The sequence below is a fragment of the Perna viridis genome, chromosome 1, assembly GCF_037379345.1.
Source record: "Perna viridis isolate PV_CMFRI_1.1 ecotype Kerala chromosome 1, ASM3737934v1, whole genome shotgun sequence".
In the NCBI taxonomy this organism is placed as follows: domain Eukaryota; kingdom Metazoa; phylum Mollusca; class Bivalvia; order Mytilida; family Mytilidae; genus Perna; species Perna viridis.
Window position 1 is genome coordinate 23,651,398 of NC_142445.1, and position 19,414 is coordinate 23,670,811.

Sequence of the window (19,414 nt, forward strand, 5' to 3'; positions counted from 1 at the left end):
TAACCAGTTTTTATGATCTAATGTATATAAATATTACATCAAGATTTGTAGAGCAAATTACATTTACTGGTACATGATGTTACACTTTGGTAAGAGGTCATAATCTATGTCGAAATGTCCTCATGGGCAAATAAGTGACAAAAGATTAATAAACAGGAAATAGACTATTGGTAAATATTTAGGTTTGAAGTCTGTCTGCTTCAGGCCAAATGACAATATTTTCTTGAATGTTTGTGTATTTGGTTCACTTCAATAACTGATATTTAAAAAGATGCTCAATGAAATGTTTAAAAGAATCATTTTGTGTGTATTACAAGGGACTTATCATTTTTTATCAGCAAGGGGATGGGGGCTATTCAAATTGTGTGGGGATCAAATTTATTTCTACGTAGAAAGGCGGAATCTACTTTTTTTTTAATTCATACTTGGGGAACCAGTTTTTTATACAATAAACAAGTGGGGATAAAAAATGCAAATTATATTTTTTAAATGACCAACTCCTCCTTGTTAAAATGATAAGTCCCTTAATATAGAAACTTTTTATAGAAAAACATTAATTATTTTTTTAAAATGTTCAGTTAAGTGTTTTTTAAGCCAATAGATAGTACCAAATTAATGGAAATGTTTTAAGATATGAAGAAGACATAGGCATCATCCTCTGAATATTTTATCCTTGTATAAAATGTTGTTATAGATAAATAAATATGGTGGAGAGAAGTACTGTATACATTTTTTTCTAAATTTAAATATATGGGTATAACAGGCTGCAAAACAAAATCAAACTTATCATATCTTAGGCCAAAAAAAAAAAATAGTCATGTTTCCTGCTACCAGCAAGAAAAAATAGGGTAGTAAAGCATTTTACATGATAAGAAATTTAACTTTGCTTCATGAAAATAAGGTGGTTAACATGGTAAGGCCCCACAATTTAATAGTCTTGTTTTCTGTTATCAGCAGGAAAAAAATAGGTAGGTAGATAGGAAAACTATTGTATTATTTAAAAAAAATATACATGCACTTAATGATTGAACAATTGAGACTATTACAGTGTTTTAGCCTAAATGGCTGTAAAATGTTAAGGGTGGGCACAAATAAATTATACGATGGGTAGGGTAGCAGGAAACCAGCATTTTTTTGGGGGACTTACTGTTAAAAAAATCAATAAAATGGTACACTAAGATCTTTTGCACAGTTCATTGCATTTCCTTGACCTTTATATGTTATCAAATATTCTAAATAAACGTGAAATGTTATAAAAATTTTATATAAAGGCCTGAAGCAATTGACACACTGGGCCTAAAGAATAATGTCCATGTTTCCATTTCGATGTACCTGGTTCTAATTAATTCAGGTAATTGTGTGAATACCTGTGGGTGGAGATCAGTTTGATAAAGGGTACATTCTTCAATGTTTAATTTATTGTCAAACATTTCTGTGTCACGATAAGTATTAAATATGGTTTGTGGAAATTTAGCCTTTTCTGGTATTTATGAGGGATTTTAGTGAGAATGTTTTGTGCATTTTGGGTAGATTCAAGGAGCTAGCAGTATGATGTTTAATTGGACTAGAATTTATCGGCATTTACATTTGTTTTTTTTTTTATAATGGTAAGAGATTTCTAGCGAAAATATATAGTTATAGTTTATCTAATGATTTTATTTGTTCTTGGATTTTTCTGCTAGTCCCTATAAGGATGTAGTATGATTTTATGGACAGCCTTGCCTACAAATAAAAAAAAAACATAAAATTATGTTTTGGAAGTGTTCAGTGATTTTCTCTTTTATGAAATTACATTTAAAAAGTAAGCTGCAGAACCATAGCTCTTAAGGTGTGCAAAAAGGACCTTTGGAGCTACAGTTTTGCTGCTATTGAAATGTATAATACATGTATAGCAAATAGCTCATCATACCTGTATAGCAAGTAGTCTTTTGAATGTGCTAATTTTGATTTTAGTGGTCTGTCTAAAGACGCCAAAATGAATTCCACAAAATATGTACTCTGGGCTTAAGTACTTGGTGCACCACTTAGCATCCGCCATAAGTTACGTCTAATTTTTGGTATACCTTTTTGCTTTAAAATCACTGAATTTTGCACCCACCAAAATAACCTTCCTTATGGTACTTTGGGACAAATTAAAATATATCATTTTACATGTAGTATGGACCAATGGTGGAAAATATTTAGTAACACTAATTTTCTTTTGTAGAAGTTAATGTTATTTTTATACTGTTTTTTTTTTTTTAATTTCTTCTGTAAAATTTAAGTATCAATCTCAAGGTTTAAAAAAGCAAAGCTGTTTTGACATTTTTAATCATGGTTGTCAGTCTATACATGCCAGGAAAAAAAGAAGCCACTTATAAATTACACAGAGAGGAAATAAATCATCTGAATTTTATCATAAAGATCTAATATGAAAACAGTTAACCACAATGTCACATGTTTGTCTTTTTAACACCCAGATTAAGGGGGAGGGTGCTTAATCAACCATGTAATCCTATAAAACTGGAGTTTTATCAAGTGTTATGATTAGATAACACAAGATTATTTTGTGACTTTTTGCTCCTGTTGTGATTTTAACATGTGGTTTTCCATATGAGATAAATTTGAAGATTTAATGCTGGATTTATCACTTTGAACGGTATATAGAGCTTTTTTTCCTCATGCTTTAACCGCATTTTTCTGAAAAATGCATATAACAGGTTTTCTTTTTTGTTTAAGTTGAACCATCAAATTTAAAATACACTAAATAAAAGGGGTCTGTTGAAACAGAATTTTGTTTCTGCATGTCTCGTATATATAAATGATATGAAAAATTCATGTATGAAAAAAATAAAGCTATGAGGACTTTATAATGAGAACACTTGTCACGAATTATTTCTTTTTACTTGCTTAACATGTTTGCATGTAAATCAAATATATTCAAACTTTAACATAATGCTTATCTCTAAGAAGTATAGGTCAAAAGTTCTAGTATAGTGCTTATACAGATCAGGAGTTATTGCCCTTGTGGTGGTTTCTTTGCCCATAATTCTGTGATCACTCATTCATCCTTCCCCAATTCATCTGTTGTATATAATTTTGGTTACTTTGCAGTTTATGCAAGTTAATCGTTACAAAGATCAATTGTCTGCACCTAAAACCTACCAAAGGATATGTAATCTGTAAACTTTGAATTTCCAATAGTGTTAGTTTCCTTACACTAACAAATTGACTATCTATAAATTATTCAATGCAATGTTATTCAAGAGTAAATATATTGCAAGTTTTATCCTTTCTACCTCCAGGTTTCAGAGTACTTTGTGATTTTTTTTTCTGGTCTATTTCTTTGGGAAATATGAAACTTTGTAAAAGGTAATTATATTTAGTGAAAGTAGGTGGCTCATCTTGCTATTGTGAGCATGATTTTTTTTTTAATCGAATACAACTTCACATTTTATTCGACCTGTCAAATTTATGAAAATGATTAATTTTATTTTAATTATAGAAACATACATGTACCCTTTGGTAGAAAATGTTTGAATAATTACTGACCCTCCACCTTAAAATATGCAAATATACATTCTCTATACATTGAGTATTATCTTCTGTGTCAGTGTCATAGTTAATATTTGACACACTGTATGTTAAAAACACATGTAATTGCATGTATGTATTTTTGCAATTTTTCACAGAAAAAAATACTCTTAATTCTGTAATGTGAGTTCCGTTTATGCGATTACAGTTTGTTACATTTAAAAAAAGAATAATGTCTGAATTTATTATTCTCCAAAACCACTGCTACTCTTTCAGGATATACTGTGAGGTTGATCATACCTGATATTTTTGGTCAATAGTTTTTCCTATTTTATATGTTGTGAATGAAACAGGAGTATATAGAATTTTAAAGACAGTTTGTGGAAAGAAAACTTATCGGAAAATGCTTTGGAAGTTCAAAAGAAATTTATTTTTGTTTTCCAAACATTTTTTTTGGTTATTTTCAAAAACCTTAAAATTATCATATATATAGAAATATACCAATTGATCATCTCTCTCTTGAATAAGGCTTTTTAGAATAAATGTTTATAATTATACCAATAGATATGTTACAATGTCAAAAAATTTAAAAAATGATTTAACAATAAAATTTTTGCATCATATTAAACATTACTTGCTTATTGGTAAAACTTATTTCCGTACAATTTTGCAAGATGCTCAAAAACGATGCTTCATATATTGGTACACCCAACACATTTTTGTATGCCTTCAAATTAACTTGTTCTAATATCAGAATTATTAGAGTAATTTTGATACAAATATTAATAATTTTCACCTACTAAACACCTCACCTGTTGATCATAAACAAAGGATGTTGTTTTTCAAACATGAGATTGTGTCAGGAATGATTGATTTATACACAACATCATTAGCTTATGTAAAAAATTAGGCTTGACTTAAGATCTTTAATCTCTTGCTGAAGTGGAGATGTATTTCCTGCTTTCAGAACCTAGTTTGTAATTTGCTTTGTGTCATAACATAGAAGTGTGACTTGATTGACATACTTTGGTCTTTAAAATTGAGGGAGTTCCTTTAATTTTCTTCTTTTTATTGTGTTTGGTTTTTGTTTGTTTCTTTCTTTTCACTCTTTTCTTTTTTGATAAAAGTTTTTTTATAAGAAAGCAGATATAAAATTAAGTTGAACTCACATGTCATCATCATAGGTGTTTGAGAGCATAGGCGCTTGAGTTCGTGAGTAAGATACAAAAAATCACTGAAATTGTACTAAAACGTTGTTTTAAACCATGCCCATGGATGGTAAAATATAATAAAATATCCATGTGTTGGAGAGGGGAAAAGAATCCAGAGGGGGACCAAGAACCAATAAAAAGAGGCTGGTACCTTAGAATAAGCTTAGAAAGCAGCTTTGAATAAAGTTAGAAGTTCAATGTCTCTTCAGACATTTACAATGTATTAAATTAGTTAGTACCACAATTGATAAATTTTTGTTAGTACATTTTGTATTTTGAAATTGATTTTTTAAAAAAGCGATATACAACACAGAGTGCATTTATGTCATGTCAACATTCTACCCAATAAACTTGTAATTATGTGTGACACATTACATCCATCCCACCATGGATTACACAACATCATCCAACCGTAAATCTGAGGTCACTTAGTAATGTTTGTTAACTGTCATTCACCAGACTACTCTCTGACATATCATAACATTATGATTACAGGAAAATACACAGAAAAATGAATGGAATTAAATGATGAAAGTGTTATGGGATAGATTATCTACCTGTGAGTATAGTAGTATGAATTTTATTAATCTGAGTAATTAATTGATATTTAATTTTGGCGCTTTTTTTTTTGTTGAAAATGAATAATTGGGCATTATAAGATGGAAGAGTATTTCTGTTAAAGATAAGATTATTGACATAAATTTATTCTGGAAAAGAGTCATTTTGTTAAGAAAAAAAAGAGAAAAAAATTGTTCTTCAAATGTAAGCAATAAATTGATTGGTTATATTTTCTGTATCAAATTTTGTTATAAAAAAAATTGATACTAGAGTTATCTTGAATAATAATAAAAAAATGTAAAACAAGAAATAAATAACAGCTGATGTATTATCAATAAAGAACATAAAACATACCCAAAAAAATACCATGTGTTAAATAGTTAATGAAAATGTAATTGTCCATTACTTATTTTACTCATACACCATTTAAAATGCTATAAAATGAAATTGAAAGGAAGTAACCAATTTCTTAACAAGTACCTTGGTATATATATAATATAATGAAACAGGAGCTCGTACTCTAGATCAGGACACTTTAATCTTCAAATAAATTTTAGGTCCTGAAAACCTTCCAGTTAAGTATTATGAAAGACTGTCATTAAAATACTATCAGTACTGGATTGAAAAGAAGAAATGGTCCTATTAATATTCCATTTTCCATCCATAAAGTTTTAAGATATAGTGATTGAAATTTTGAATTTAAACTTGTTTATTTTGGTATTTTGGGTTTCACTGAAGGATGACTTTTGAGGTCACGAGCAGGTATTATTTGATATGATAAACAAAGTAAGTTTACCACCAGTATTTTGAAAAGCCATTAAAAAATTCCCCCTCCAGCAATATGTACCTGACTATATTGTAATCATATTTATTTTCATCAATGATCCCTTCTTACCATGTAGGAAATCAGTTCTATCTCTGTTTATTATTAGACCTTTCCTTATACAATAAATGAATTTTAACAGGGTTTTATATAAAAGTTCAAGTCAAGACAAAGCGATGTTATACAGTACTCCCCATTAAACAAAGTATTGGTATATACATGAATCAATGTGTAGGAAGTACAAGTCCTGGTCAACATTTTTTATTAGAAATGTATGTATTAGTATGAATGCAGTGGCTGCAAAGGCAGGAGGCCATGGGCCATTTACCCCTTCAGACAGAAAATGGCCCCTCCATATAAAGGAAATTTACCCAGTGTATGGTTTGTTAACAAATGGCCCCTTAAAATTTCCAAAATGCTGAAAAAGAAAAATGAAATTAAACTAATCCAATGCAGAAAACAAGCATGCTTTCTCACCAAGTTTATGAGCATATTAGCTTCTAATAGCATATCTCAATCTACATTTATTTGCACTTTTTTTAACATGAACACAATTTTTTTCTCATCCACTGTTAATGATGGAAGATTACCATTGTTTGATGCTTTTAGGGGAGATAATCCGATACACTCATGTGGGTTTCTTTTGTGAGCTTGCTCACAGTAATTTTAGCTTTACTGTAAGTAAAAAAAGTGGCAGGATACTTAAGTAGTCTTGCTCCACTCAGATGCAAGCTTTAATTGATACGGCCAGAATAAATATATTCATAAAATACTATCACAGGATCTTAAGTGTATTTTCTCATGAGGTATCAAAATGATGTGTCTCTGATTGCATCTAGTTTATTTGAATTACGGAGAAAAAAATCTTGACATTTTCTTGATAAATGGTAGTAGACAAGCATACCCCTTCAGCTGTTGCTAAGTATTTTGTCATATTTAATCATATCTCTATATACTATGCTCATGTTCAAAGGCATTTTCTTTCAACACTTTGACTGAATATTAATTAGTTTGATGGATCTCAATGAAATTTTGATACCAGTTAATATTTCAGAAGGGATAGAAATAAATCTTGTTGTTTAAGTATTTCCTTTCTCTATCCTGAACTGTTAGATGGTCATTTTTTTATTTCTTCAGTAGTTATGTTTGATCGAAGCATTTTGATTTTAAGGCTACTGTTGAATGATAACGTGTTTTAAACACACTTAAAATTTCAGACTTTTAAGAAAAAGCCATTCCTTTACATTATCTTTTCCATTTGATGCTACTTTTTACAATTGCAAATACAAAAAAATGTCAAACTGTTCCTTAAATTATAAGAAAATCTAACAGTAAAGAACTAGAATTACAAGAATATGTTTGAAATTTTTGTTTTCTTTGTTATACAATGGCAAACTTTAGTTTCACACAGAAGTTTGCTTTTTGAGCTTATTAATACCAAATTAAATTTGTTGGTAATAAAGCTCAGTCATTTCTCACCAAGAAATAACAATTGTAAGTGGCCTTAGTCTGATATAGTTTTGAGATTAGCATATCAAACACAGCAATATCTATATATGTACATGTATTTAGGGACAGGATTACATGGGGTAAATTTTATGATCTGACATTTTTACTTCAGTTTTATGATTATTATGTTCTCCAGGACAGGGTAGTCACTGTTCATTAATACTTAATTACATACATGTACTTGTAGTGACATGTTTATGTTTGGATGTGGTATTTCAACAATGTTACTACCATGCTTAATGTCATATTATATAAGAATAAAGTTGTAAACAATAAAGGTAGAAATTTAGTACCAATATTAGGAAAAAATAAAAAATATGTTTTAGGAAAATATTACTCCATATGTATGTCATGAGATTCTGATTTCATTACTAACTGGTAAATAATACATGTATTTTTTGCTACTGGTTTTTTTTCTCATTCTGCTTAAAAATTGTTTTTGTGAAAGTCACATGTGTACATAATATTTTGTATTCTGCGAGGTTAAAAAGTATTCTATGATCAATTTTTGTTTTGTTTTGGATTTTTTAGTTGGACATTTTTTTATGTAACCTTTTTTCATGCAATCTGTTGCTCAAGAGTTCTTAAATGTTTGCCTGTCAGTGTTGATTGATATATTTGTATGTTTGGCCCAAATAAAGCTTGTCAACTTGTATTGGAGTCTAGAGGTAACCTTCACAATGTGTTTTTGAATGAACATTTACCTTTACAAAGTAAAGCAATTGTCTTGTAGATGTTTCCCAAGATCATGCTGATTACTATTACATATCTGTAATGTTCTTTAGAGGCAGTGAAAAATCCAGGGGAGGGGGTCTGATTTGGACCCATCTTTTAGTAAGCACCATTTTTTATATATAAATTTCAGGGTCAAAACCCTCACAAAGGTTCACAAATACATTGTAACTCCATCCATCCAGTTCTCAAATTTATTTGATCATATGATCTCTAACTCCAGTACCAGCTGAGTAACACTTTGTTTTCCCATAATCCCTCTTTGTACTGTTTTATGAAAAGCGAAATAAATGTTGTAAATTGATAATGCTTTTTTGACTGTTAAAGGGACCTGGTAATATAAAATCAAACAATTATTGTTTTTTGAGTGGCAAGTGATAGAGTGTTGCCATTAAATACTATTATTAGAGCCATGCTTGAGAAAGTAGTAGATGCTCTGTAGTCTGGCCATCCATGCATTTGTCTGTTTGTCTGTCTACCTGTAACTCATGTCTGGACTTAAATTTTTTTTGTCTTTGTTAATAGGATTTTTAAATTTAGCATTTGGATAAACATTATAGTAGCTTAACAAGTAGGGTCAGAAGGCTTATGATATATAGTTGTACCTGTCTTGGCTCTTACGTTTATCCATCTGAATAGAGAAAATGTATCTTTATTGAAATCTGATTAAAAATTTCTTTTTGGTATCCTATTAAAAAATAATGGTAATTTATTTTCTACATAAAACTTTGAAATATTTTTGATTTTTTAATACCTTCTTGTGATTTTATTGATATATTTGGGTGTGTTAGTCTTTGCAATGATAGTGAAGAAGCCTGGGAAAAAGTGTCATAATACAATGACTCCTTTTATATTGAAATAACCTGTGACGAGCACTTGAGATTAGTAAGTGCATTTCTGACACTACAACTATTTAGCTTTTATAGAAAATATTGGCTCCAACTTCTGGTTAGTTAGTACTGGTTTACTTTTTTACCCTGTTTTAGTGTAATTATATCCCTGCAAACAAAGTTTGGTTGAGATATATTGAGCCTGATTTTACAGGTTTGTTGACTCTTTTCAAGTTTATTATATAAATTTATACTTTATAGTAGCAGTATCTGTATTTTAGTAAATGGGTGTTAAGTTCTATATTTCCATTGATTACCTGTGACTTGCTATAAATTGATAAAGTTTCTAGTTCGATGTTTCACAGCAATACAGTATAGTATGTTGTGAACATTCATATGTAAGAAACTTAAAAATTGGTCCTTGGTTTCTACTCTTGATTATATTAACTTGAGCTAGAGCCATGTTGACAACATTATGTTATACTGATTAATATTGAGAAAAAAAAGTAACATCAGTTTTGAAAGGATAGAAAATATTTCATCATTCCCTCTGGGGCTAGCAATAATACTGGTAAAACTTTTTATAACAAAATGATATGTAATGATACTACCTGATAGAACTATAACAGCAAGCCACTCTCTTACAAAACTTAATTACATTGCTATCAGAGAGGTGCATCAAATAAACAAATGCAGTTTATATCATGCAAGAGACTTGTATATATTGAACTTGATACAAGCCATTTGAATTCACACGATGGGTGGTTGCCTTGTGTGCAGTTCTTCAACTCTTATCTCTTATCACTTATTCAATCATAACCACTCAAAAAATTATGTCAAAACAATAGAAAACAACAGGAAACAACTAAGCTTAATCTTTTATATAAGTTTTTACATCATAAGGTATGTTATGAAGGATTCATGTGATTCTTTATCAAAGTCACATTTATTTTAATGGATTTTCACGATTTATAGATAATATTATATATACTCCACAATCAATAATCCTTTTAAGTGTTCTGGATTCAGGCATTTACACAACAACAAAAAAAATGAAACTATATAAAAAAAGCTTTCAAATTAAATGGTTGATTGATTATGGTTTAACATCTTATGGCTTTCAATATTATCATACTTTTTTTAACATACCTCTGAGTCTTCTGGCTGGCCTTTTTCTTAAGATTTATTGATGTTACTTTGAAACTTATGTTTAAGTCGTTAGCAGAAACAATAAATTTTCGGTTCTAATACTACAAGAGGTTTCATAGTATCATAATGTTTGAAAAATGGGGATGCCACAGTATGCTATGCTACACAGGCAAAATTATTTCACATGATTATCACATGAATTTCATATGATTTTCACCTAAATTGAGCAAGTAAACTAAGGGACAGAGTTCATGTGAAATTCACACGAAATGTTCACATGAAATTCGTGTTTAATGAATTTCACATGAAAATCATGTTAATTTCATGTGAATTTCACATGAATTTCATGTGAAGCTCGTTTAACATGAATTTCACATGAAAAATATTTGCCTTGTGTATGATGACTACATAATTCATACATGAGATAACAAAAATTGAAAGGTCAGTCTATATACATGCTCCATGTCTATATAAAAGTTCGTTAAGTCTTTATATTAAACCATGACATGTATCTGTTTGTATCAAACTATTTATAAATAACTATATTTGATCTAGTTTTCTTCATTTAGGCTTTATTTAAGCCTTTGTTCATGGCTTCCTTTTTTCAGTCTCCATTCAACTTTAACTCCTTTCATGTTGTCCTATTTTTGTTCAACGAAAAATATTTCAGTCATGAAAAATATTTTGATGTGTTAACGCCTACTCTTTGGCCAGGATATTACATGGAGCAGTATTTGGGTACTTAGTCTTAGTCACTCTTCGCTAGATTATCACTTCAGGACCTGTTTAATTCAGGAGGAAATGCATGTTAAATAAGATACACTTATCTTCATTTAAATCTCATTTACGTGTTGTAATTTAGTTAAAAACTGGGTGGATTATAGCCAGGGCTTATTAAAGTTTGAATCTTGCAGTCATACCAACATTCAGTTAGGATTTGAATATTCTCAAGTGAAAAGTAAGACCTACAACTCTTTGTTCAGGTTGTATGTTTTCTTTTAATTATCAAATCATCAATTGAGACTTCATACATGAAATTCAACAAGAACTCAAAATCCTTACATTAGAGCAACTGTGATTACACAACAATACAACATGTTACGTCTCAAATGATTATTGCATATGAAAAGTTATTTTGTATTTTTGCTTGTTATTGCTAGTAATGACTGAAACTGACAACTCTTTTTATCACAACTGGTTGTTGATATCATGTTTTTATGTTTTTGCATCCAAGATATTAGTTTTAGCTGCGTGCATCTTTTTCCCAGTATTTTACATAGTATTTGTTTTTTTTTCTGGTATGTTGCATAATCTACTAATTCTGCATTTCTAGTGCAGTCTGATTGTTCAACACACTTATTAGTTTTCTTTGCTTGTGATTCATTGTAGATATTTTTGAAAAACAAATTATTCTCTTTTGAGTTATCTCCCCTTCATCAGGATTTGTATACAACTTGATACATATAGACCTCTGTTCACACAATTCAACTCTTGATTATTGTATTTCCATAAGTTAGAATTTTAAATCTAAAAAAAAATTGAGCCTTTGGCAAGAGGTTTTAAATTTTAAATAATAAGATTGAAGAAATATGAGAAATTACTGCTTGCAATGAAACATTTTTTTTTCTCTAATTCTTAAATACTTAAAAAAAATCCAATTCCCAAAGATGATGTTGGCTTATTAAAAGTTTTAAATTATTAGTATTTAAAAAACAAAATGTTTACGCTTTAATGAAACAAGGTTTTCTCCAAATGGTTGAAAATGCAATAGCAACATAAATTGACTTCATTGCTGGATTACCTTCCCTTTATTTGGTTCTCATCATGCAATATGTTACCAAGAATTTCTGCCATTTTTCAATAAAGATGAAGTTACAGCCTTAAATTTCACTCCATACATGAACTTTTTTTATACAATGAAATAACAACAGATTGTAAATAATATTGAAACAATGAAATTGATTAATATTTTAAGCTTCTATTTTCATTGGTTCTAATTAGGATTTTAATACTAGTACGTGTATACCAATAATTGAAACATATTGAATGATACAATATGTGCCTCAAAGAAGTGGACTAATTTGGAATGTAATTGTGTATAGATATTTTCTGCATTTTTGGCAATTATTTTACTATGATCTGAAAAGAAATATTTTAGTAACATGAGTAGGTCTGTATAATATTAGACAATAAAATAATTTAAACATTACCACTTGATGACCTTTGCATGGACCTGTTTTATTTGTTGTTGTTGTTAATATTGAACATGTATGTTAAATGACTGAATTGTTCACCGAGGACAGAAAACTTGACAAAATGACAGAAAACAGCTAAATACTACATTTTTCAATTTACAATGAACACTTTTTTGGCTTGATCTGCATTTTTTATGTGTAAATGAATTCCTCTATAACTGATTTATTTCTTTTCTTTCAGGTTAAAAGATGGACAAATTATGACTCATTATGATAAAAGAAAGCAATGAACAACACTGTGATATAGTTAGATGAAGATGATTTTGTAGTGCTCTTTAAAAAATCAAAATGGGTGATAGGAATAATACTGTGAATACATGTATTGGGATATTAGGATTATTGCTACTAGTTTGCGGTGTAGTGCTGAACATTCAGACTTCAGATGTGAAAAATATGATACACAAACATGTAAGGTTTAAAAGAGCTGCATCATTAGGAACCAGTAGAAATATGGCTGGTGGGAAGATGGTAGAAACAAGTAAAGGAAGTTTTACTGTTAATGCTGAGACTGTTAATACACAAACAAATACTTCTGCTCAAATCTTTCAAAACACAGCATCACCTGCCCCATCGGAAAGTGTAAACAATTCTAGCACAGAAACTTTTTCAGAACACATCAAAGCAAATGATTTGCTGTTAGAAATAAATGAAAATCAGACAACCTCAGAGCCATTACCTAACAACGAAACCAGTACAGAACCAAAATCATGGCCAGTTTCAACTTCTGAACCAATATCAGAACCAAGATCAGAACCTGAGACATCTTCTGAGCCTAGTTCAGAGCATGAAACCACTTCAGAACCGAAGTCAGAGCCTGAAACTACTTCTGAACCAAGGTCACAACCTGAGACCACATCAGAACCACGGTCACAACCTGAGACCACATCAGAACCAAGGTCAGAGCCTATGACCACTTCAGAACCAAGGTCAGAGCCTGAAACTTCTTCTGAGCCCAGATCAGAACCTGAGACCACTTCTGAACCAAGATCAGAGCCTATGACCACTTCAGAACCAAGATCGGAGCCTGAGACCTCATCAGAACCAAAATCAGAACCTGAGACCACTTCAGAACCAGGTCCAGAGCCTGAGACTTCTTCAGAACCAAGGTCAGACCCAGAGACCACATCAGAACCTAAATCAGAACCTGAGACTACTTCGGAACCAGGTCCAGAGCCTGAGACAACTTCAATACCAAGGTCAGAGCCTGAGACTTCTTCTGAGCCTAGACCAGAGCCCAATACCACTTCAGAACCAAGATCAGAACCTGAGACCACTTCTGAACCAAGATCAGACCCTATGACCACTTCAGAACCAAGGTCAGAGCCTGAAACTTCTTCTGAGCCCAGATCAGAACCTGAGACCACTTCTGAACCAAGATCAGAGCCTATGACCACTTCAGAACCAAGAACGGAGCCTGAGACCTCATCAGAACCAAAATCAGAACCTGAGACCACTTCAGAACCAGGTCCAGAGCCTGAGACTACTTCAGAACCAAGGTCAGAGCCAGAGACCACATCAGAACCAAGATCAGAGCCTGAGACCACATCAGAACCAAGGTCAGAGCCTGAGATGACTTCAGAACCAAGGTCAGAGCCAGAGACTTCTTCTGAACCTAGACCAGAACCTGAGACTACTTCAGAACCTGGTCCAGAGCCTGAGACTACTTCTGAACCTGAAACAACTGTTGAACCAGAGTCTGAACCAGAAACAACAGTTGAGCCTGAGTCTGAACCTGAAAGTACATCTGAACCAGAGTCTACATCTGAGCCTGAATCTGAGCCAAATGGTGAACCAGAATTTGGACAAAGTTTCCCAGAACCAGTTCCAAATTGGAGTATTGCGATGACACAATATAAAGAGGGATGGGATTTATTGGTTTATATTTTTGGAATTCTATTTTTACTGCTCGGATTCTACAGTATTTTCAACATTTACCGATTATGGCGAATTGAACATTTGATAAGCAGAAACTATTTTGTGACATTGACTGTATTAGTTTCCATAATGTGTTTCATGCGAGGATTATACCTAGTTATAGATGCTCATAACCGTAAACAAACATTTCATGTCATTCTAAACTACTTCTTGTACAGCACTGCATTCCCTTGCTTGACTTCAGCATTCAGTATCCTATTCTATGCCCTGTTACTGGCAACAAGGGTAAAAGTTCTTTCTACTAGGATACAAAAGCTTCCACTGTTAATAGGAATCATATCATTTCATTTTACATTGTCCATAGCGACCGATATCATCGTAGGACTTTTCTTTGATGCTCGGGTCATGATGCTTGTGTGTCAGTTTTTCTATGTTGTTTGGGGAACAGTGCTATTTGTTGGATATTTTTATATCTTTAATAAACTAAGGACGGCAGCTTTATCCAGGTCTAAAAATTATTCATTTAGAGCTGGAACTATGTCAAAAGATGGCAGGTCTAGATCTGTCAAAAAAAGCAGAAATCAGTATACATTGAGTACTTCTGTGAAAATAACATTCGCAGCAGCTATTTTTGGATTACTATGTGTAATGTTAGAGGTATATGGAATATTTGGAGTTTATAGGTTATATGTCATTGGTCACATTCCTCAACCATGGCCTTATTTTACATACCAATTTACATTACGATTTGTTGAGTTTTTAATGTGTTGTCTTATGGTTTATGTTTCATCACAGCCAATCATGATACGCAGGAAGAATTCCAGTGGAATTTTTTCTAAAATATGTAAAGCAGTTACACAATTATGCTGTGTTCCTCATGATGAACCTATACTTGACACAGAGCCTAGTTCTTCAGTGGTTAATTCTAATGCTTTAGTGCTCTTAAATGCAAGTGATGACTTCGACAAGAAAGTGACAATTGTCAATTTTGATATTAAAGATGAAGTGAACCATCAAAGATGTAAAAAGGAACAATCTCATTTAGTAATCAAAGATGGTCTTGTTCGTTTTAAGGCTGAGGAGGATAGTGTGACTGGTTCTGATACTGGAGCAGGAACCAGTTTACCAGACCTTGTTCATGGTGCTATTAGATATGATAATGTGGATTGTAGCTCAGTTTCTAGTGATACAGGTGTATATAATCATGGCTACAAAGAGAATGAACCTAGTCAGTTTAATTCTAGAAAATTGCAACGTTCTGATACTGAACCATCAGATAACTTAAAACGCAGCATGGACTTTGAAAAAATGAGCATTGGTACATTTGGTACTGACTTGGCTAGACCACTATCATCCATTAATTTAGCAAATAGTCTAGAATGGGAATTTGAACAAGCATATGAAAGAAGTTTTTCTTATCCTAACGGATCAACCAAAAGCTTGCCAAGTGATCTTTCGGTATGTAGTAATGGGAATTGCAATAATCAACTTTTGAGTGAAGAATCTCCAAATCAGCACAGGAATGGTTCTTCGGTGCTTTCGGATGATTCTGACACAGGGGCCTACAGTGAGGCTCCTGCATTGAAACCTTTGATAAAAAAATCTGGTGATAATTCTGAGAGAATAAACATAGATGATGATGTAACAAAATTATGATAGATAGTATTGTATTATTTAAGTTGATTTGTTACTATTATTGTGTGTTGACTGTCAAAATAATGTAAACGTATAATTGTTCACGCGTGTACTAATTTTCACAGTGGACAGAATAAGCTTGAAAAATAGTACCTGCAAAGTTGATTTTTTTAACACTATACAAACTCTTAACATTTTTTGAAATCATGAATATGTTTCAGAATTTGCAAAAATTTGTAACCAGGAAAATTGAAAAGTTTACAGTACTGGTATTTATATTTGATAGGAATAAGTCTCTAGTATATGAAAATTTCAGGGAAGCCCCATTATTAAAATAAGAAATTTCCTAGGAACTTTTTCCTCTGAATTTTTTGTTTTAAATGATATCCTTCTTTTCTGTTTATTTTTTGGTACTATTTAAAGAACAACATTATTGATCACCTTAAAGTCCTCAGAGAAGAAAGTTTTCAAGTATAATTTATATTAGATATAAATGCCATGACTGTTTTTATTTTTGAAAGTAGTTGCTTTATATGACTCCTATTTATTAAGGTAATCCTTTTACATGAGACTTAATTTTATTTACTGTAGTGTAGACATCTAAATACAAATGAAATAAAGACCTGCAAATACCAAGTCTTACGATATAGTTTAAAATCAATTTTCCTGGATCTAAATGTTTTGTTTTTACTGTCAATTTGCAATGTATTCAAGGAGGCCGTATATTTATGTTGCTGTACTTGTAATGAGTCATTTTATATTTTTGGTTCATGTATAATTTTTATTTTATGCATTTCTTTAAAATACTCAGGTTAATTTGGGTTTGGCCTCAGTGTTCTAAAACTTGGGTGATTTGAGTCTGAGATTATTCTAATTGTTGAATCATCATTTCCAAAGTTTCAGTAGGGGCTATCATAAAATTATAGAAGTATAGAATTTTTAAAGAATTTCTAAAGGATTGGGACACTGATGCTGAACTGCTGAATTTATTTATGAAAATACTCATGTTTTATTTGTTACTAGACAAAACATGTATGGATTAGTATATTTTGACTTGAATGTCAAACCAAAATAATCATTTGAAGGAACTTTTGATGTATGTGAAGACATATACTTTAGATTAAGAAATTTTTGCATGCATCACATACTGCAATTTGTCATTTTAGCTTAAAATGTTTAGATTTTGTCTGATTTTGAGAAATATCATATCTAAGTAATGTAGAAAATTTAATAATAAGTTTTACTGATTGAGATTTTAATTAATCCACACGTTATGCAATAAAAAAACATTGCAATAGTTTTTAAATTTAAAGTACCCATATAACTTTTGATTAATGTATCAAATTAATGCATTGAATAAGAGACTTATTTTGTAATAACTATCATGATACTTTTGTTCATGCAGAGCAGTTTTTATGGTTTGTCAAAATTTAACTTGTTTTTCATTTTTTTCTTCAAATTTTTGGAAATTATATTCAATCGAGAGTGTACATTTTGTTGAAAATATGTTTTAATGGTTTGACTGAACCGTGAATACCATGAAAGCTGGTACCCCATGATTATACTGCTCTCTCAAAGTACCTCACCAGCCAAGTGATAAAGTCCGCGTAGGAGTGTTTTTGACTCCAAAAAATCTGTGTTTTAAAACATGGTAAAAGAATGATACCTATCTGCATTTTTTAAAACTTTTAGAAAATCTGCTGTTATGACCCATTTGAATAGAACCAAATTTCATTTATTTGAAATTCAACTTAAGGTATTATACTTTGACTTAACAATTAAAAGTTTGATTGACCTTAAATATAAAATATTATAAGTTAGTTTAACCCCAAAATGTACCTCAACATTTGTAACTGGTGGTACTTTGAAGGTCTCAATCTGTAGTTCTGGTAGTATTTAAAGCATCTTTTTTTTCACCTGTGGATGCCTTTAAGAAAAATTGAATTAGCTAAGTATTCCCGTCATTGAATTGAAAAAAAAAAGACTTTCACCAGACTGGAAGATCAATGCTGGGGAAATCTGGGGAAAATTGTAAATTTAAAGAGCATTTGAGGGATAGGAGGAAATTTTTTTAATTGTAATGGACATTTTAGAGAAAAATATACTTGCTGATAATTGCTGAAATATCACAAGTTCTAATATTGAAAAAAAATTTGCAAAATGGTAAGCAAATTGTTTGTACCGGTAATTGTTAAGGCAGAAAAAGTCTGTTTTTAATTTTAGAAGATATAATAATAAACATGAAAAGTATTTCTTATTTGAAAAATACAGTTATCTCCTATTTGCAGGAGTTATCTTTCTTTAGTTCTAGAATATGGCAAAAGTACTTGAATATTTTCTTCTTTAAAAAATATATCACCCTGAACACTCCTGTATACTGTTACTTTCCAAAACTTGTGTTATCACCCTATAGAGTGGTGGTTTATATTGAAATTGTCTCTCTGCTAATATTAGATGAATCCTGTATACTGCATATTGGGAATAGAAAAGAAGTCCACATATTTTACTTAATTATTTTAGACAAGTAAACTACTTCCGAGATTAGGATATTGATGACTTGAAAACTGTACAGTGCTTTATAAAAATATAGTAAACCTTTGTATGGAAGTATAATCAAAACGTATCCTTATCCGTGTACATTTAGTTGATGTTTCAACAAAGCTTAATTTTTTACTTGCTTTTATTTCTATTGTCACCAACCTGTGGCAAATCTTAGGTCTGTGTGTGGAGAGGTGATTGGAAGAATGATGGGCAACAGCAATCCAACCAGTGATTTTTCTAGTGGGTTTACCATTGCCCATGCAGTGATCTTCCAGTTATCTCTCACCACAAGCGCCTGTTGGCAAACAGTAACTTATTCTTAAAGTCTATTTGAAATAAGTAATTGAAAATGCCTTTGTTTCAGAATTAGCTCAAATGTTCATATACCTCCTTCTCTTATGTCCTTCAAATGCTTGCAAGTATCTTGCTGCCTTTATTATCACCTTGAATAAAAACTGCAATAAGAATTGAGTATTTACAAGTTATTAAAATTTTGTGCTTTTTGGGGTTGTAGGGAAACCTAAATTGAAACTCTACTTGCAGTTACTAATTGACGCAGGTGAAAGTTTTTATGTTTCATTCCTGTAGTTAAACTGACACCTAAATCAAACTTCATTATATATTGTATGCATTGGCGTATTTGTAATTTTGCAATTTCGATACAAGGCAGCTTATTGCCTTATGTTAATTTATTTTGGTGCTGAAATTTTAGTTTCATGTTTGAATTTTTATTGTTTATATAAAAAATGAAAATAAAGCATATAAAAGTGGTAGACTTTTGAT

General features: G+C 31.0%; 1 protein-coding gene across 11 annotated transcripts in view; it reads left to right on the forward strand.

The window, feature by feature from the left end:
- The window catches only part of LOC148627857 (uncharacterized), a 36,893-nt gene extending 17,489 nt beyond the window's left edge, over positions 1 to 19,404 (forward strand). For 8 of the 11 annotated variants that reach the window (XM_088580507.1, XM_088580533.1, XM_088580553.1 and 5 more), the window contains 2 exons: positions 5,220 to 5,283; positions 12,762 to 19,404. In XM_088580507.1, coding sequence (XP_088436633.1) covers positions 12,869 to 16,111 — 3,243 coding nt within the window. In that variant the 5' untranslated portion in view covers positions 5,220 to 5,283; positions 12,762 to 12,868 and the 3' untranslated portion in view covers positions 16,112 to 19,404. Of the gene's footprint in view, positions 1 to 2,492; positions 2,639 to 5,219; positions 5,284 to 11,121; positions 11,309 to 12,761 lie in introns of those variants that run through there. The other 3 variants (XM_088580575.1, XM_088580597.1, XM_088580586.1) reach the window with 3 other exon arrangements.
- The last annotated feature ends 10 nt before the right edge of the window (positions 19,405 to 19,414 follow it).